At 44.2% G+C, this 21,181-nt stretch overlaps 1 protein-coding gene across 3 annotated transcripts in view; it reads right to left on the bottom strand.

Moving 5' to 3' along the window:
• The window catches only part of ADCY8 (adenylate cyclase 8), a gene marked incomplete at both ends in the record, with an annotated part of 223,274 nt that extends 205,513 nt beyond the window's left edge, over positions 1 to 17,761 (bottom strand). For all 3 annotated transcript variants that reach the window (XM_080695322.1, XM_080695323.1, XM_080695324.1), the window contains one exon: positions 16,817 to 17,761. In XM_080695322.1, the coding sequence (XP_080551448.1) occupies positions 16,817 to 17,761 (945 nt within the window). The remainder of the gene's footprint in view (positions 1 to 16,816) is intronic.
• Positions 17,762 to 21,181: the final 3,420 nt, after the last annotated feature.

The following is a 21,181-nucleotide window of genomic DNA, read 5'->3' as shown; positions in this document are numbered from 1 at the left end:
TAAATGAATTAGAATATGATTGAAAATCCTTTTCAGCATCATGTATGTGTATATGTGTCCATCTATCTATCTATCCATCCATTTATCTATCTGCATTTATACTGTATCCAGTATAAGTATTAAATTCCTCTTAGTAAAACCAACAGCATTTGTACTCACTTTGCAACTCATCCTTATTGAGAATCAGCATACACAGTAAGCAATAAGATAAGAATAATTCTGTTGAATAAAATTGGTGTTTGCTTCTTTAATGATGCCATCCACTTAAAGATGCAAAGACCACACGTACTTTTACGAGCAGAACATGAGATATTCAAAGAAGAGCATCACCTTGGCACGATGATTTTTGTGTAGGATCATTGAAATTCCAATTTGGCATATTCATTAGGTCATCTTCTCTTGGTAACATTTTTGTTAAGCTGCTGGTACTGGGAGCATTTTATATGCAATTTTTAGCCTAATCCAGGATCAGAGCCAGAGAGAAACATCCACAAGCCTTGCAGAAACACTATCCTGAACCTTGATTCAACTCTGGGTTTTCTTTCCTTGAACATTAAACATCTACTGCCATACATACCAGCCAGCCTTGAACACCAATCTTGGGCATTCTTATTTGTTTATTTATTTATTTATTTGTTGATAAATAGTTATCAAACATAGGATATTGAAAATATTTAGGTGAGCATTCAAATCTGACCCACTCCCTATCTATACTGTCCAGTGGGAAAGATAAATATGGAACAATGATTAAAAACATTGAGAGAGAGAAGGGGAGGGGACAGAATGAATTACCCATGAAAAATATGGAGTATTTGAAAGTGCAATTAAATTGTGACTTGTATCAGGAACAAAGAAAACTTCCCTGAGAAAGAGTTCTTGACAGAGAATGATTAAAAGGACATTTTGGACAAAGAAGGAAGGGAAACTCCAAGAGCCAAGAGAAGAATATGTCAGTCTTTTGAGGAGCCAAGTGGAACACTGTGAATGAAGCAAGATGAAGACTGATCCCATCCCAGGGAGACAGAGCTGGCCCCAGGAAAGAGTTCAGCTTCTTTCCAAAGAGCAGCAGGCAGCTATTGACATTTACTAGAGGGTTCTAAACCTTCATCATAGGAATAATTCCATCATGGTAGCACTGTGGACGGTAGATTGGAAAAAGGCAAAATCAGAGGCAGGGAAGCTCCTGTGATTCATTCAAGGAGTGGCATCTTTTGAACCAGAGCAAATGAAAATAAATTTGAGGTTATTGAGCAGATGAACCTGTCAGGAACTTGACCTACCTGTGGAGAAAGGGAGGGAGGAGTGATGGGATAGCCTTCAAGCTTGATGGCTTCGGCACTGCAGGGATGGAACAGAGAATCCTGGGATAGCCTTCGAGCTTTCTGGCTTGGGACGCTTGCAGGGATGGAACAAAAAATCCTGTATTCATTGGGAATAAGGTCCAAGAGAAAGAAGGATAGAGGAAATAGCTTTATGGAAGCATCTAGCATTTTTCAGAGATGTAAGAGATTTCTTGGACTTCTCTCCTTTTTGGAGTCCTGTTGTTCTACATCTAACCCATTATTTATAACTTTTAAGAGTCTCAGAGTCATAAACTGCAAGTTAGAAAGGATCTGAAAAATTATTTAGTTCAACCCCTTTTCTTCCATCCCATTTCCCTGGTGGTGGGCATCTGGCTTCTACTAAGCATCTCTAGGGAAGGCTTTTAATCTCACGAGGCCCGGTGCACTTTCAAGGAATTATAAATAGGAAGGCATCAGTTTCTACCCTTGGGAAATGGCCCCACCTGTCTTCTCCAGCCATGATTGTTGCCTGGAATTTATTCTAGTGATATAAATTATACATCAGATGGCACAGCCTCTGAGCTGACTCTTTCTATTCCCCAAATCTCAAGTACAGAGCATAAAAAACCAAAAGAACTTATAAAATGAGAATGGCTCTATTTGTCTTAGATAATCAGAGAGCCAAATATAAGATAGAAGAATTGTAATTGCCATTTATTTCAAGGAGGAGTCAATGTTAATTTATCAGACAATAAATCATGAATGTATTTTGCAGCCAATATTGATTAGAAATTGCATTTAGATATGAGCGATGGAGAATTCAAATAAAAGTGGATTAAATAAATCTGTAATGTATTTTAAATTACTTAACAAGCAACTAGGAATTAGCAGTCTTGGGCTAATATGGTGACCTAATAGTATACTCAGTGTCTTAGGATTTCTTTTTCTTTATCATCCACTGTCCTCCTGTAGCTTCTATTCTTCCTCCAGTTCATGATGACAGATGGATGTATCATGACACCTGTTTTCCAGAAAGAAAAAGGCCTAATTGTATTGATAAAGAGGGTAAAGGTGGGTGAGAAAAGGTGCGCCTCCCATGTGGATCAGGCATTTTTTTTAATGTTTTACAAAATCCTTGAGTGTGGCACATTACCTTCCAAGTTGAAATCGTGGTTCTATATGCAAGGAAGAGGGAACCACATACACTATTAGCCAGCCAACAGTCTAAAAACAGGCAGGTGGACAGGCATTCCATCTTCTAATGGCTTATCATTTTAGTGCACATGCAGTAACAATTTAGGGTAATTCAGAATCATATGGGTAACCAAAAATAGATAACTATGAGGAACATAAACAGAAAGGAAATAATTTTTGATAGTAGAACTATGAATAAAAAAGGGATTGGTTTTCATATTTTATAATTTCAATTATAAATCATGTAATGATTTTTTTTTGCAGCACTGAGGATTGAACCTAAGGGCATTCTACTCCAAGCTGCGCCCCCAGCCCTATTTTTTATTCTTAATTTTGAAACAGGGTCTTATTAAGTTGCAGAGGGTCTCACTAAGTAGCTGAGGCTGGTCACGAATCTGCAATCCTCCTGTCTCAGTCTCCCAAGTACTGGGATTATAAGTGTGTGCCACCAAACCCAACTATAATTTTCTTTATCTTTATACATTTGGTATGCCCATTACACTGGTCTTGAAGAAAGATGGCACATCGTGAAGTCACCAGAATTTTTAACTCTTCTTAGTCTGGATTTCTCCCCTAAATGACAGTTTTATTTCAGCTCTTATAGCATGTGTAGAAGTCCAGGTAAATTGTGTCCTGATTCTCATATTTTTTATAGCAGCGCTACCTCATCAGTTTTATATTTTAGTGCTTAGTTTACTCTGAAAGAGAAACTGGTCCTATTCAAAATTTCTTCTCATTTATTTCATAAATTGAAAGGAACTTCATATTTGCATTACTATGGATTTTCCTACTAATTTTATTGATAATGAATTAGTTTTGCTGTCACTTAATGGTTGACATTGAGATAGATTGACAGTTTGAAATATGTCAGTGTACTAGAGATAGGCCAGACAAAGAATATTTCACAAACTTGATTTTTTTCACCCTTTTCTCATAAAAATTATCTTAAGCCAATGACTAGACAAATCTCTCTGTTTTAATTTTTTTTCAGGATATTGAATGGAAATTTGTATTTACCTTTCACAAAATTAAGGGCTTTACATAAGACGGACTTCCAAGTGGGGATCTGTAGGGAGACATTATCAGTACTAAGAACAGCACGATTTCTCTTCCGTGTAGGAATTTTCTAGATACATGACAAAGAGGTAATTCCTCATGACTGGAATTTCACATATGGAATGAACCTGAAGTAGTGAAGGCTTGATTTCTCATTCCGAGGAGCAGGTCTTGGCCCTAGTGTGCAATGACCTAGCCAGCAATGGCCTGGGCTGACAGAGTCCTCCTGTTTCTTTCACCCACATTTCAGGTGATTAACAGATTGGCTCACCTGTGGACTTCTGTCCTGTGTTGGGCAGAGCTTCATGCCAACATCCAAGCAAGGCAGTCCACTACCATGTGCAATACCTCCGTGTTGCAGGAATAATGATAAGCCCATACAGAGCTTGTCTAAGGGCATTTAGTGACTCAACCCCTTTTTTTTTAACTAATTAACTCCTTTATCGTAAGTGGTGAAGTTCTTATTCTCTTGTTATCGGTAGAGTGGGTAAGGGCACAATACGATTAAGTGTGTGAGGTCCTTGAGGCCACCTTGTCTGTGTCCTGGGGTTTGAAGACCAGTAGGACGACTCCATAGGAGCCAGACTCTAGCTTGTGGATAATCAGGCCGCACACATTCCAAGATAAATCACTGCTGAGGAAAACTGACACAAAATTGCTTGTGGATCACAGCCAACATGCATGTTTTGAAAAAGCCAGATACACAATTCCGACAAGTGCCATGGTATCACTAATGAGATATTCAAAAGAAACGATCATCTGTCAATTAAATATCACAGTCATGAGTCCCTTTGAAACAAAACAAATGGCTGAAATGACACACAATTTTACAACTGATGGTGCAGATGTAATTAAACCATTAGGAAACATTAAATATTAAATACTGTCTCATAAGTAATTCTCTTAGTATTTGCTAAATAACTACTTAAAATTTCTCTTCCATGACGTGAGACTATAATACACTAATAAATACATATTAAAATTATCTTCATAAGGATCTCAGGGATCAAAGACCTTGAGGAACAATATTTTCTGTAAAAATTTTCCTTATCTGATCGTGTGACCTAAATAAGCCAGGAAAGCATAGGAATCTCCACATTCACATTTATTATAACTCTCAGAAACAAACATATTGGAGCTATAAGAGAACCCAGGAGTCATGTGATAGTTTCATACTGATATAATTTTAGAGCTGTGCAGAATATGTTTTGCAGTCAAGCTGGTCATCTGTATAAAGTGACACTGTGTTTGGTATAAAATCTAAGGTAAGTCTTTATTTTTTTTTTGTGGGTCTGGGATGGGACCCAGGGGCATTTGACCCCTGAGCTACACCCCTGCCCTATTTTTTATTCTTAATTTTGAAACTGGGTCTCACTAAGTCGCAGAGGGCCTCATTAAGTAGCTGAGGCTGGTCTCAGTCTCCCAAATGTTGGGATTATAAGCGTGTGCCACCACGCTGGGTGAAGGTGAGTCTTTTAATGACCACTCAGATGCTGCTTTCAATACAATATACTATTTCCCTAGCTCCACAAAGCAATAAATATTTTAAGCATCGCTACTATTTGTACTACAAGTTTCATTCTTCTTTTTTTTATTACTTTTAACTCTTTGCCTGATGCTGCTTCTGGCTGTAAAGTATAATCTCCTTAATAACAGAATCCTAGCTTGTTCTCCTCATCGCAGCTTCTCTGCTGCTTGCACAAAGTGGGGCTCCAAAAACAGATGTCATATTAAGGATGAAATGAAGGAGTAATTTAAGGAATTATAGAGGAATGCTGCTGTGGTCTGAAGTATCCACTCCACATTTATACGCTGCATTACTCCTCCCATCCAAGGTGATGGTGTTAGGAGATGGGGCCTCTGGGAAATAATTAAGCATTCATCATCATGAATGTGATTATTGTTTTTATCAAATAAGTCTAAGAGAGTTGCCTTGTGTTCTCTACCCTGTGAGGACTCGTGGAATTCTCCACATAAACAAGAAAGCAGGTCCTCGCCAGATCCCAAATTTGATGGTTCCTTCATCCTGGACTTTTCAGCCTGTGAAACCATGAGAAATAAAGGTTTTCTGTTAATAAACCACCCCATCTAGAATATTTTGTTATGGCAGCCCTAATGGACTAAGACAAATGTAAAGAGAATTAGACTCCAAAGGCCAGGGACCTAAACGTACCTGCTGGGGTAGAGGGACTCACTGAAGAGAAGGTAAGGTTAGTGCCCAATTCCAAAGGCTTTCTCCCCAAACTGTGATCTACAGATTGGGAGAACCCATCCACTGGTTAGTTGTTAGAAATACAGAATCTCAGGTTTCTCCTAAATGTAAGTTCTGTCAATAACTCCAAATCTACTAACCTTGCAGCTGAGAAAGCACTGGTCTAAAGCACCCAACATTTAAGCAGGTGAACCCTGGGAAAGGACCACGCAGGACAGAAAAGTCAAAGAAAAATGGTGGTTATTTTGAAACTTAAATTATAAAAACAAATGTGCTGCATAACTCCTTTGTATCTAAATACCCTAAATGTATTGTTTCATCTCTTCAACAACTGCCTGGGGAACTAGGATTATTTCCATTTTGGAGCTACAGAAAATGAAGTGAAGAGAGATTGAGACTCTTGTTAGTGTCATGAAAGGAACGAATGGTGGATTCACCGCAGGCAGTATGAACCTGCATCCTGAGCTGCAACCCCATTCTCTGGCATGGACCATAGACTCCACTTCATATACTCTGTACTCTCCCACTTGAAGGGTCTTGCTTGAAGTACTGCTTGTCTTTTCATCAAATTTCATTAACCTCTTCCTCCTCTTATGAAAGCTAACCAGAGCTCAGATTCTTTAAGTTAAACAAATGTGACCCCACTTAATTGCAAGGCTCTTATTCTCAAACTGATTCCTGTCTTGGGAAAGGGCACAGGAAGTTTTCCGGAACTGGTGAAACCAGAGAAAATTTTGCCAGAGAGGGAAGAGCAAGAAGGGTTGTGTTAGAACACATTCACAGGCAGTATGGAGTGTGCAAGAAACTTATGATGAGGTTAAAGAGAAGAACTTGAGGAGAATGCATTAGAGAAGTCTGTTGAGGCATTACAAAATTTTTGTCCAAAGAAGCCAAAGACATTTCTTTGGCCAAAGTCACTGAGAAAAATTCATAGTAAAAATAGGATGACAATTTGTGGTTTCTATGTTTTTAAGGAAATGTACTTACATGGTTTTAAAAATATCTCTAACTGTCCATGGGCACAGTTCCTCTCTGGCTGTGATGGCTTGGACAGGGGCCCAAGAGCTGCATATGATGTCACCGTTTACTTGGTAGGAGATGAAGGAGGGCGATACGTCTGTCTCATAAACAGAAAATGAGAGACTTTGTACTCACCACACTCCGACCACCTGGAGCCCTGAAACCATACTCAAGTGAGTTGCCCACCAACAACAGGCTTAGAAGGCTTCTCAAGGACTGTGGAAGATTTTGACTTTGAACTTACAGCAAGCTACTCTCATTGATTTTGAACTAATTAGCAGTAGAGCAGTGGAGCCAGTGGGATAATACTTCACAGAACTAAAAGCAAGACTTTCTCATAACCTTTTTGTGTACTTTACGAAGACAATGTCCAATGTTCTAATTAACTAATTTGGGTTCTAATACCTGAAGTCAGGCTTCAGTTTGTTTTCTGGTAGTCTAGAGATAAACAGGCCCACTTAGGGATTTTTTTTTTTTACATAATAGATTTTAAGCTGCAGCAAACAGCCAAATATGCAACTGTCTAGTGTTATGCTCAGCAAAGTCAATCTGTTTGTTCACTACCCTACCCTTGGGAGTGAGGCAGACTTTGCCCCCTGTAAATGGAGTACCTGGAGGTAGGCTGGAAGGTGCCCTCAGCCATAGCTAATAGAGACAGAGGGTGGGCATCTTCCTGAAATGGTCCCATTGAGACATCAAGCCAAAGAAGTGGCTTCAAATCATAAGGTAGTAAGCTGATTTAGGTATGGAGATTCAGAGCCAGGGAGCTGATGAGCTAAGAAGGATGAGAGAGGTAGGAGGATATAAGTGTGAGTAGATGGACGATCTTGAGTGGATCGGCTTAATTCACTTAAGATTTTCAGGAATGGATAAGCACCCCTAGGTAATTCATTTCTATAACTATCTTTAAATGTAAATGACTCAGACAATAATTTGAATTTGTCCCCACATTATCTAACAGCTCCTTTAGCATGTGGGCACCAAGAACATCTTGCAGTGTTCTGCGCAAAGTGCATCATGGGATAATTTCAGGTGAGCTTTGGCCTGTGTTGAACAGTGAAATGGATTTGCATTCTCCTGGGTTTCTCATTCCCTGATGATGACTATGTGACTGGCTGAGGGGGCTGTGCTCAGAAGGACAGTGATGGTCTTGTTATATTTGTTCATTCCATTCATGTAGAAGTGCGATTTTCAGAGATATACATGTGCCATATACTATGTTAGCTATGCTGGGTGCTAGAAACACAGAAACGAACTTGGTACAGTACTTGACCATAAAGGGCTCGCCGTCTGGTGAGCACAGAGGACTGTCTGAATGTTGTTTTTGTAGAAGGAAACATAGGGTGCAGTGAGATTCCCAGCAAAGCCTTGCTGGGCTTCTGGTCTGCCCTCCCTTGGATGGGATGGGTTGTTCGAGCCTCAGGGCAGCTTCTCAATTTCCAGTTGAGAACACTATGAACAGAGTATCTGCAAGTTCTCATCGTTGCAGAGCATCCTGACCTTGGTCAACATGACATGTCTTCAAGACATTAGGCTTGGGATGCATTCAGTTTGTGATAAGGTGATGCTTGAATAACTCATTTTGTGGCCTTTCCCCCAGGGTTCTTGTATACTCTTCATCAGGAAGGAAGATCGACACCCATCCGTTTCGTTTAAAGCCTGACCTTTCCTTTCATGTAACTCCTGAACAAATTCCACTGTAGCTTTGAAGTTTCATATTTTAGAGGACCATAGTAAAAAGGACCCAAACTTGCATTTGTATAAAATATTTACGGAATCTTATGCTCCAGATGTGTTCTAAGAACCAGGTATAAATCTCTCAGCCCTTGCACTGGAGTCACCAACTCCATCCCCCAATCACCTCCTGCAGCAATAACTTGATCTATTTAGCACACAGCTGTGTCCCAGGACCTCGGACTCAGCAGGCTGCCAACAAATACCTGGTGAATGATTTACCTACTTGGTACTCATTCATTCTCTCTCTCTCTCTCTCTCTCTCTCTCTCTCTCTCTCTCTCTCTAACACAACCCTGATTTTTTTTTTGTGGCAGCAAAATCCAAGTGATTTTCCTTAATATTTTGCTGATGGAGTGGCCTGTATCACAACTCTGGTCCTTAAAATACAAACAGGTTTTGCAGGTCATGAATCCCAGAGGGACTTCTAAAAGGAAGCAGATTCAGTCAACATTGCCTTTACTGCTTTGTTCTCCTTCTCTTGGCCCATCTCCTTTTTCCTGTTCACAAAATAACCATGATATGTTGTAGACGTAGCCAATGGCTTTCAACCGACCTTGAGGAAAAGGCTTCCCCACAATGGAATCTCCTTGGCACAACTCTGATAGATTCTCAATGTATACTTTTTCTTTGAAGAATCCCCAGAATAGGAAACTCATCATCTCAAAAAGCAATCCCCTGGATTATAAAGTCAGTGAGCCAGCTCTCTCCTACTATAATGACTTCTCACTGGTCTTTATTCCACCAAATAGGACACATACACAAAATATAAAGTCTCTTCATTCAGCACTCCGAACATTTAAGAACAGTCACTGTATTCTTTCTGTGTCCCTCTATCCTCAGGTCTTTCGTGATGTTATTCTTGTTATTTTTTTTTTTTGTCCTGTTCTGCTAGGTATTTTTATGCTCTGTCTTACATCTGAGTTGAAGAAATATATGTATTTTGATCATGCATGGCCTAATCCTTAGTAGCTTCTATTTAATAAGCAATCATGTGCATTCAGTACATAATCACATAGGAGCATGTACATGTGTATGTGTGCATGTGCGTGTGCACAAACACACACACACACACACACACACTCACTCACACAGAAAGGATTCTGAAATGGGTTGCTCCAGTCAACTGGAAAGCCAGCTGACCCAGGATAAAGATGTGTTGTATTGTTTAAAAAATGGCTTATATGCTTTTTTAAATGTAAAAACTGCACAGGGGTATAAACTTTATATAGAGAGAGCAGTTTTAAATATTTATCCCTTTTAAGAGAAACCCCCAAGCATTAGTGTGCTTTATTTTCATATCTAGCTCATGTCTTCGCCATGCACAAGTCTATCACTTCCTGATTTGGGGAAATGTTTTGCCTTAAAGACATTTTTGTAACGCCAGAGCTTTATTATATAAGGCAAAGTGAAGTAAAAGGGATAGAACACCCCAGAACTAAATGGACATGCATTCCAAGTATAGGCTCTAGCTAAATGATATGCAAATTACCAGCTTCCATTCAGAGTCCAGTGCATAGATGCCAAAGAACCAAGCTGTAATAGTCATCTCAGGCTTATCCGACAACTCCTATCATCTAGTGGGTTCATTTCTTGAGAAGGTAGCTCATAGAGGCATTAGCTAGTAAAATGGCTTTTATTGAGCTCAGTATGTGGCTGGGCCGCTTAGCGAATGTCTGGCATCTCCATGGTTAATTAATCCACCCTGCATTCTTCCTCTACCCCACAGGGCTGACTGTGAAAAATCTCCCAGAGAGAAAAGCTGGCTTCCGAAGTGCTGCTTAAGTGACCTGACTTCTTAAAATAGTTTTTCATAAACAAAACTCACATGATAGAATTTGAGTTGAGTAAATCCAATTACATTTCCCGGGGAAGCACAAGAAACATTTTTTACTGGATTCTCCTGCTCTGTAGTACCTGGGGAAAGCAGCATTCCTGTACTCTCGCCCCAAGAAAATCCCGGGGAAGATGTTATTTATATAACCCATTATCTGGCTAAGTGAGGTTCAAACCTATTTATCACAAACACTCTCCAACGCTCAGTACCACTGCTAGCCTTTAGGTTCCGTTTCTTTAATTCCAGCCCCGTGGAAAAAAATCAAGAATATATTTCAGAAGCAATCTGTCAAGTGCTGGGCCTACTGGTCACTCAGAGAATCAATATTGTACCCATTTGTTGGTGGGAGGAAAGGTTTGAGATGACTCTTACAAGTATCTCCTACATTTTTGAAATAAACACATGTAGGATCTACTCAGATAGACACACTTGTGAGATGAATAAATTAGCATCCTAAGAAATATTTAGACAACATTGAAATGTCACGTCAGATTATCACCGTAGTGTCCTCTGATTACATGTTGCTGGCAGCACTTTTTTTTAATCTTTCCTTTTTATGCTTGGTTTCACTTATTTTTTGATCATCTCTTAAAATGCCATCAATCATCAAAGTGTAAATATGACTAATGCATTTGCCCTACTTAGCAGAGCATTGCAGCTGCTCCAGGAGCAGAGCCCCCTCCCCCACCCCAGTCTTCCCAGTTCTGATCTAATTATGCCCTGGCCCACTGATACCAGTCAGGTGATATTACCGGATATGAAGGAAAACAAATTCATAATTCAATCTTGCAAAGCACACACCATACAATCAGTTTACAACTGTCTCTAAATACACAGACACAAAACCTATTGGCAACTCCAGGGCAAGGACGTCTATGGGCCAGAGTTGAAGGGATTTAATTGGTCATCTCAGCACTCATTACAAATATCCTTTATTAACTCTATGTTCACCAGTGTAGACATACAGAAAAAAGAAGGAAAAAGAAAAGAAGGAAGGAAAGAGAGAGAAAAATAAAGGACGAAAAAGACAGTTCCTTGTATTGTTCACAAGGAAGAGATAATAATATTTCCATTTCCCGGCATTCAGAGGAACCTCTCGGGAGAGTTGACACTCACATCTGTTATGAAAGGGCATTTTTCTCAGATATACTGGAATGTTACAGTTATTTTTTAAGGCCTACGTGAATTTGCTAAAGAAATGTACAGAAATGGAGGTGTTTGGGGCTCTTAGAATTGCATACCGTAACTAGTGAGGTACATTAAGTAGGAGCTCAGCCGTGTTCATTTAATGGATATCTGTGTGTTCTGAAGTCAGTGTTTATCTTGATGCCAACAACCTAATTGGGGTGATTTAAATTACATGTCATTTATTGTGCATTAAGTAGTCACAGTGTTCCTTTGATTTGAATTAGATACAAGGCTTAGACAAAGAACATATAATATCATACACTTATGTTTAAGTTGTATAAATGGGGGGAGAGATGCTGCTAATTCCATTATACTGTCTTTCTTGTCATTGTGCAGACAATCCTTTACTTTAGTAACCAGAAAAAAAAAAACATATTTAGGACACATACACAGTCTACTTCTCTCTCACCCCGACTTGCTCATACCTATACCCTATCCTACCCAATACAAAAAAAAAAAAAAATGCATTTCCTCCTAAAGGATTGTTTAAGGGATACCTGGTAGGCTATCTGTTTCTTCTTATTAGCCAAGTTTAAGAATCATTCCTTAATTAGCAAATTTCTTTCTGGTTCTAGTCTTTGCTGTTTGATAGGATGTGTGTAAGATTGAAAAACAAAAACAAAAACAAAACCCAACAATGACAACATGTTGCAGGGAAAAAGTCACCTCCGACAGAATGACCTTGAGTACCAACTGACCTGGATTTGCACACCTGGCTGCCTTTGCTTACAGAGTTATCTTGGAGAAATCACCTCCACTCTGACACTGCTGCTTATCTGCCTCACCAATAGGCACAGCAGACTAATTAGCCACTAGCTGGAACATGTTAGAATCCCCAAGAGGGAAACATAATGTAGCGGTCTCTCTGGTTAAATATTCCTGCCTCTGAGTTTTCCAATAACTAAATGATTTTCACCATCTTATCACTAATGAGCTGAAGAATGAGAATGAGGTGAGTCTCAATGTCAGGTAACTCATATTGTTGTCAATGGCAATTTAAACAGAGCAAAATGCTAATTATAGCAACAGGGCTTAGAATTTATCTGCACTGGGAAAGAACCTAACAAACACACCCTTATCCTTAATATTTTATTTAGGCATATGTCATCCGATCATGAATTTTCTGATAAACTGAACTGGCAGAATAAACAATTGGCTTTAAAAGTGGGAAAAGACCAGCATCTTAGAGAAAAACAGAACAAGGCTTTCCTATCATTGAGTAGAATCCTATACAGAAACTGATCATAACTGAATGGGGTGACGTTTCCAAGGGAGGAATAAATGCAGCCCTATGCTACCCAAAGTTGAGGTTCATCAGGAAGAAAGAAAAAGGTCCCTTCAAATTGAGTTTTGCTCTTTTTGAAGGTCCTTCTGTATTTCAGTGTCACTTGACCCAGAAAATAAATGGATGGTCATATCTTTATTTTGGGTGTGAAGTTAATTTTGGCCTAATTGTTAACTGAGTAAACATACACCATCTCTTTGCTGATGAGGAACCTCCTGTGTGGTCCTTTTTGGGTTCCATCTTGCATCCACAGTGAAAGCCAGGTTGCAATCCCAACTAATAACAGGCTTTGTATCTTTGTATAGAGGGTCAGCAAAGCTCTGCAGGGCAGGTATTGCCCTATGGAGCCACAGGTGTGCTTTCCTTCAGGAGAGTAAAAAGAGAAGCAGAACCTCATTGCTTGAATTCAGGGAACTCAGTCACCGCCTCCTGTGAGACTTCTGAGACTGACATTTTTCACCCAAGTGAAAGAGCTGCTAAAGTGTGTTGATTCAGTACTCTCGATTTAGTTTTCTAGTTCTTGAAAACCAAAGTTAAACCTGAGTCATCCTCTTAAAGGGAACTAAGATTAATGCAGAGACAGATGATGTTCTAGAGCTTACTGCCTTCAGTGGAAATATTTGTATATAGCTGGGTAGGATGATGAGTTATTGACAATGAATCTATGTCTAGCTATTTTGTCATTTTTCTCTCAGGATTTCCCTTTAACTTTTTCATTTTACTGTTCATTCATGTGCTTTACAGGGCATGGCTCTCCTGAGTAGTGAAACAGGCAGTCCTCACTCTCGCACATTTGAAAATGCTTCTGTGTTCAGTAGTAGAGCCCTTAAACGGTTTCTGAAGAATGATTGGCACTGGAGCAGGGTTCACATCTTATAATCACCACTTGCAATTTCTAAGAATCTGTCATTTCTTCTTTTAAATAAAACCAATGGACTGTACCATCTGCTTGTTATCACTGGATGTGACGATACACATAAAGGCACTTAGATGTGAGATATTGTAGAAATGTCAGGTACTGTACTTTGATTTCTCCAAAGTCTCTTTATTTGGATGGGAGGAGATCATCTTACCCATATATGATTGTACATGAACATATGTATTCACAAGTGTATTCATGTGTTTGTGCGTGTTGTGGAGAAAGCTTTCACGAGCACAATGCCAAGGGTTTCCAATATTTTATGTGTCTACTTTATGCCTGACATTTTTCTAGGTGCCGAAGAAAGTGGTAAATACGATAGACAATATTCTTGTATTTATGGTGTTTATGTCCTTAGAGTGTGTGGACTGGGAGGAGAAACACAGTAAATACAAACAAGAAAAATTTTAGGTAGCGTATGTGCTCTAGAAAACATGCACCAGAGAGTGGCTTATGGGCGTCATGAGAATGTGTCTGTCGTGGAAAGACCTGGGGAAGTTTGTTCCAGGCAGTGGGTGTGATAACTCAGAGCTGGGACACTTGAAAGACAGATAAATGAACCATGTTTGGAGTCTAAGGAGGGACCAAGAGGGAAGGAAGATGAAAGCAGCCATAGCTACCAGCTCAGAGGATGGAGCAGGCTGTAGTAAAGAGTTAGGGTTTCATTCCTGTTGCTGTGAGAGGTCATAAGCAGGTGGTAAGCATGTCTTATATACTATCAAACAGGGAAACCCAGTGGTATCTCTTCAAATATCACTGATTGTTAAAGGAGAGATTAATTCTCCATTTCTTCTGTCTGCAAAATCTAGGGAAAAAAGTTTAAACCCCTAGAGGGCACCAAAGGAAAGGGCTTAAGTAACCTTTCAGCACCAACAGAGAGGGGAAAGCACTCTAGTTTCTTCAGTCGAGTGACATGCCACTCATCCCAAGAAGCCATAGTTCATCTGCAATCCTACCCAAACAAGAAAGGGGATGGCCTAGCTTACAGGCATCAAGACCTTGGTTTTTAGAGTGGAGGACTGTTTATGATGGGTGAGAGTAGGAAGACACTGGAGTTATTTTTAATCTTCTCCCATCTGGTAGTATTTGAGTAGAGTATAAAACAAATATGGAGCCAAAATTCACTTTCTGGATTCATTTGGCAAGAAAAAAGAACTCTATACTTAGAACTTTGAAAGTATTCATAATTTGCCACTTAGGATGTGTTATTCTAAATACTACTCCAAACTTACTTTATGAAATCTTTTAGTAATATGTACCAAGAAAGGCGACTGCGTGAAAAGCAGTGGGTTATAATAAATGGAATTTTCTACACATGACCATAGCTACGATATGTTGTGAAAACAACTCATAGTGAGTTAAAGTAGAAAAAGAAAAGGCAAGAAATAGGAAAAGAAGAGGATGGGGGAAGGAGATGAAGAGCAAGAGAAAGAAGGAAAGAAATGCTGATGTCGATGTATATGCTTAAGAAAATGCAAACAAAATAGCTTGTAAGAAAGTAGATTTACATATTTGGGGTTAAGGTCTGTATGTATACAGAATAGAGACATACAGTCAATACACAGAATAATGTTATATACTTCCAAACAAAGATATGACTATTTCTTCCCTAATTGAAGTTGCATTATATATAAGGTAGTAAAGGTTGATGACAATTTTGAGAAAACACTTATTATTGCCCTTAATAAGGAAAGATTCAGCTGAGGGGTCCTCGCAGAGACTCTTATTTCCCCATTTCATACCTTACGATCAATGTACTACAGGCACTCTGCTTTACCCGGAGATGTGCCAACAGGCACTACAGTGCAGCCAAACATACCAATAACCTGAGCACAAGGATGTAGAGCCATCTGAAAAAGATAGGATCTCAAACCCAGTAAAAGCCCAGAGGTCAATGATCTAACAATCATCAGTGATTTTCAGGGGTGTTGTGCTTGTTTATTCCAAGAACCACCTATTTCAACTTGATCGCAGTGCAGAGAAGTTAAGCTGCTAATACAGCAAAAGTAACAGAGAGGCTGAGGACTGAGCAGGTATGTGTGGAACATCTGTGTACCTCCCGTCAGCTTTCTGTCTGAACACACTTCCATTGACAAGTCTCCCTCACCATGCAGGGGCCCCAAATTCATTCCCGTCACCTACCAGACATCTGGTAAAGAAAGTGCCAGGTCATTAATTATCAATTGGTTTTAGTGAGCATAAACAACAGAGTCTTTGTCTGTCTTCACATCCACAGACAACGAGAACTTTGTTCACACAAACACATCCATATTTAATGAGAAAAGAGAAGAACAAGGGGGGGGGGGAGGAGAAGAGGACTCACAGAATGAGATTCCACCTAAATATTGTAAGCCCTCTACATCGAAATGCCCCTTTTCAATTAATCAACACTTGAATTCTTAGCCAATAAATGATCTTGACATCCCAATTCCTGAGGTTGATTTATGCACTGGTGTTAGATCTTATAGTGAGAGATGGTATCGAACTAAGTCCCCAAGGCAATAAAAACATTTCCAAAAATTCCAAATGAAATACATGCCATCGGATTGTTTGAAAGACTGGGTGAAAGAACACTTGTAAGTTACTCAGCACTGGCAATGATATATTTATCATGAGTTCCTCCGAGAATTGAGAATTGGTGGAATGAAGAAACACAGCAACCCAACTGGAATCCCAGAATCCCTTACAGCACCTGCTGTGCCTCTGATGAGTTAAGCTCTACAGGTCACCTTCTAAATGTGGGTGCTTCTTCGCCCCTTCCATCTTGAGTGTGTGTGTGTGTGTGTGTGTGTGTGTGTGTGTGTAGCAGAAAAGAGGATTTCTGGGCTGATGTCAGAAGAGAATTACTCACAGAATCAGAATGGAAGGGCAGAGTTGGGAGAAACTTTTAGAGGTCATTTGGTAACACTGGCTCCCAGAAGGGAGAGATATGATGATCCCACAGACATTCAAAGCTTCCAGGGTGCAAAGCACAGGGCCAGGCCGGGGGAGGGGAGTCTTAGAGAGCAAGGCAACCCTGGCTCTCTGGAAGTTATTTATAGTTAACCCAGGGGAGTCCAGAGAAGGAAATCAAGGCAGGGAGGAGTTACCTGGTTGATAGAAATGACTGCCAGCCGGGGGATGACCACTTGGAGGACCACCTGCAGCAGCGAGGTGCCCAGGCCGGCCAGGATGGCCCAGGTGAGCGGCAGCGGCAGCATGCTGTAGGTGGCGAAGAGGGTGAAGAGCACGTAGCCTATGCCGTCCCCCAGCAGCCCATAGCCCAGGCCCGCTGCCAGGATCTGGGTGGTCATGGCCACCCAGGTGACCACACCGCTGTACTGCAGGTATGTGTGCGAGGTGGTATCCTTCCTGACCACCACCAGGGCGCAGATCACCACCTCGATGCCAGTGAAGAAGCCCAGTAGGATGCCCTTGAGCGGGTCCATGGGGGCAGAGGCCAGGCTCAAGTGGAGGACCAAGAGGGTGAGTTTGGTCAGCACATCCAGCACGTTCATCACCACCTCGGACTTGCGCCTTTGGCCCAGGAAATAGCGCTGGTAGAGGCGTTCCAGATCCCGGGACTTGAAGGAGTTGCGCAGGGTGGGGAAAATGACCCCGCGGTAGCTGTAGCCCCCACTGAGGAAGAAATCCGAGTTGCTGGGGGCACAGTCGAGGTGCAGGAAGCCCAGGTCCCCGCCGCCTCCGCTGGCGCTGGCGCTGCCGCTGCCGCTGCGTTCGGGGAAGACTTTGGTTCCCCCGGTGCTGTGCGCTCGCTCCCCGGGGCCCAGCGAATAGAGCGGCAGCGCCGGGTCGCCGGACAGCGGCGGCGCGTGGTGGTTGGGGCCGCTCCCCGCCGAGTGCGAGGCTTTGCGGGCGCTCCCGCTGCCCCGGTGCCCGTGAATGAAGCGCTGCTCGGTGATGTGCCGCACCGCCGTCTGCCACAGCAGCCGCTGCGGCCGGGAGCCGCTCCCGCCGTCGCCCGCCGGGGGCGTCGGGTGGATGGTGTAGAGTTCCTCGCTGCCGCTAAGGCAGCGCACGTCCGCGAGCTCCATGGCGCCGGGCCGCTGGGAGGGAGGCAGCTGGGGGAGGGGGTTCCTAAAAAGACCCGAAGGCGGCCTGGTAGGAGCTTGACAGCGACCTCTTCTGTCCTAGGCTGCCAAGTTGCAGGAGTCGTGGGCAGGGGGCTCCGAAGGTCAGGTCATAGTGCGCCCGGGGGCAAAGGGCTCCTGGAAGACCGCAGAGGTCCCCTGCGTCCTTGCGAGCCACCCTCCCGCAGCTAGGATGCGCCGCGGCGGCGGCGGTGGCTATTTTCCCGCAGAAGCCGTGGCGCTCGGAGCCACGCAGCCCCCTTGCGGGACTCAGGCTCCTCGACTGGTTCAAGGCTCTGCGTCTGGGCGCAGCTTAGCTCTCCAAGAGGCGCCGGGCGCCAGGGAACCGTGCTAGTGCTGCGCGTCCGGCGGGCGCTGGCTGCGGCACTGGGCTCGGACGCCCACGGCTGGGCGAGCGCAGGGGGGCTGGCCGGGGTGGCCGGCGGCGGCGAGAGGCGCGAAGTTAGCAGTCGTGGCTGGAATCATCGCCCTCCGGAGAACTCCATCGCGCCGGGATGGGGAGCCGGGGCGGAGCTGGGGGCGGGGGCAAGGAAGGAGGGGGAGAGGGGACCGCGAGGTGGCTGGGCGCCTCACCGGAGGGTTGGAGAGGTGGCAGCCCAGCGCTAACAAGTCACCGATTTGGAGGAAGAGGTGCGCTGAAGCTGCTCGTCGGCACGTTTCTGGCCGCGTCGCCACTTCCAGAGCGAGAGCGAGGGCTGTCAGGCTGCGGCCAGAAACGTCCCGGCCCCAGGGTCCCAGCCCGGGCTACCAGACGCGGTGGGCGCTTCCAGCCGGGTCCCGGAGCGGTCGTGGCGCACGGTTCCCATCCCCTTCTCGTGGCTCTCTGGAGTCCATTTGGCCGGGAGCTAGGAGGAGTGGAGACCGGGGGAAAAGTGGAGAGGAATCCAATGCCAACAGTCTGAGTGTGAAGAGAAGCCGCCGGTGCGGATTCCTGAGGCTGAGAAGCGATGCTTGGCCGGTGCGGGCGCGGGAGCGGCGGGTGGAAGGTTTGGGCAAGAAGACCGGCCCCGGGCCGCCTGGGAACCGCCGCGACGCCCCCAGACCCTGGGAAGCTCGGCGAGCCTCGGGGCGCCCCGAAGCGCGCTCCTGGGCCCGGAGACAGGGAGGAATTTGGAGACCTGTCCGAGCGGTCAGACACCCGCGGCGACTTAAGCCCGCCCCCGCGCCAAGCCACGCCCCCGGAACCGGCACCCGGCGGCGGCGGGGTCTGGGAACCGGCGCCCGATCCGGCCGGGACGCGGGGTCCGGGAGGCGGCCGCTCTGGCGGTCGGCGCAGGAGAGGATCCCTGCGGGCTGCGGCGCGCGCCGGCCTCTCCAGGCGCTACTGTCCGGCCCTCCAGCTGGCCGCGCCGGTTCGTCCCTAGCTGTTCTTTTTTAAGCCCTGGTTCGTGTCCGCGGCAGGTGCGCAGCCAGGACGCCTAGGCCGCCTTTCCCACGGACTCCTAGAGCACTGCGTGATTTGGAATAGAGGGTCTCTTTACCGCCCTCCCTGCCGGGGCATCCTTTGGCAAAACCAACTTTCCGGCTAAGCCGCCTTTAGCCCTACAAGAAGCCGCAGTGGTATGGACAGGCAGCTTCCAGCGCGAATCTTTTAACTCCGCCTATCCAGGGGGTGGAGGGCGCGGGCATTAAAATGGGGATGATCTCAGCACACCTCGCGCATTACATTTCTTCCCGCTTACAGTAAGGGTGGAGGAGGAGGGTGTGCAGAAAGGCTTTTCCAGGGGCTCCCTGGAGCGCAGTTTTCCCGCCAGCCCACGTTCTGCTGAGCGCTGGCGGACAAAGCCTGGGGCGGCACTCCGGGCGGACCCTGTCGCTGCGCGGTGGCGCCTGGCCAGTGCCAGCGCAGGCCGGGTGGGATCCGTGGGTGCGAGGTCCGAGGGGTGAGTGCTGCCGCCGCAGTCCCCAGACAGGCTGCAGGTGGTGGAGACACCACCTTCACTGCCGCCAAGACTGTGCGACTGCAGCCCCTCAACACAGTCAGCTGATGGCCAATGACGTCAGGCTCTGGGCGCTTTCAGGGCGCCGGGTGTCGTCCCAAGAAAAGCCAAACACCGACCACTTTGCCTAACCTAAGATTTCTCTGCTCCCTCAAGAGAAACTCCAGGGGCTCCTGTCTGCCCTAAGAAGAATAGCTGTGGATGCAGATTTTCCCCTCCCAGACCACACACGCTATCACCAGGGTTATGAGTGGCAACTGTGCCCCAGAAACTCGGGGTTTCTCGCTTTGCTTATTTCATTCTCTTCCATGCATCCGGGTCACCTGCCTTGCAAAGAGAATCCCAGAACAAAGAGGAACATTACCCCCAGCCCCTAGCTAGCAGAGTTCTGGAATGTGATATTATAAGCACCCTGTAAAAGATTCCTTTAATTCCAGCCCTTTAAAGTTGTATTCTATGTTCCTCCAAAAACAGAACAAAACTAGGTGTTCAATTTTAAATAAATAGCAGATTGAAGCCGGGCGTGGTGGCGCACGCTGGTAATCCTCACGCTTGGGAGGCTGAGACAGGAGGATCACACAGGTTCGAGGCCAGCCTCAGTTTCTTAGTGAGGCTCTCAGCAACTTAGTGAGACCCTGTTTCAAAAAAGAAAAAAAAAAAAAGGAGGTCGAATCTATTTTTAACCCAGTTTGTAGATGCATTGATTTGTTAACTGTAAAGCTCTCCCAGAGTAGCTGTCCAGTCCCATGGGGCTGGTAGTTAGGGGCACAGCAGCTCAAACAACTGTTTTGCATTGATCTAGTTCTTCATGAAACCCCAGGAACCATTTGGAAAGAAAAGCTGGTTTCTCTCTTCCTGAAGGCCTCAGATTCTGCTGGACTGGCCTCTTGGATCTCTGGAGTGGGTAGAGGTGTCTTGAACTGAGGAGAGAGCCCACACCTGCCTGCCGAGGGTTGGAGGGGTATCTGTGGACCTAAAAGGATGCATGGGGAACTCCGGCCTTTTTCTGCAGATATTGACCCAAATGATCTGTGCTAATGACCATACTGGCAAACTTGGCAGTGCAAAGCACCTCTTCATTTTCTCAAATCTTCCTCTTTGGGGGCCTGAAGATTTAGTCTGAGTAAATGAGGGTTTGAATGCTAATGGAACTTCTCTAAGAAAATCTTTCTCCAGCCTGGACATACCCCAGAGTAATTTATTCAACAGCAAAAGGAGGTGGGTGGGCGGGGGGGGATTGGACCCCAAATGAGCCAGCCCAGCATGCTGCAAGAAGAAACTCCAAGAATTCGTGAAGTCTGAGATCTGAGCTCCTGTAACAGGAAGAAAACGTCAAGTCTGCTCAACTGACTCTGTACCTTTGCTGGAGAGATGTTACCACAGGCTGTTTTAAAATCATGACACCAATCACACAATGAGACCC

Source organism: Muscardinus avellanarius, assembly GCF_963383645.1.
Source record: "Muscardinus avellanarius genome assembly, chromosome: 4".
Lineage (NCBI taxonomy): Eukaryota > Metazoa > Chordata > Mammalia > Rodentia > Gliridae > Muscardinus > Muscardinus avellanarius.
The sequence above is the reverse complement of the archived record's forward strand: the minus strand, read 5'-3'. Positions and strand labels throughout refer to the sequence as shown.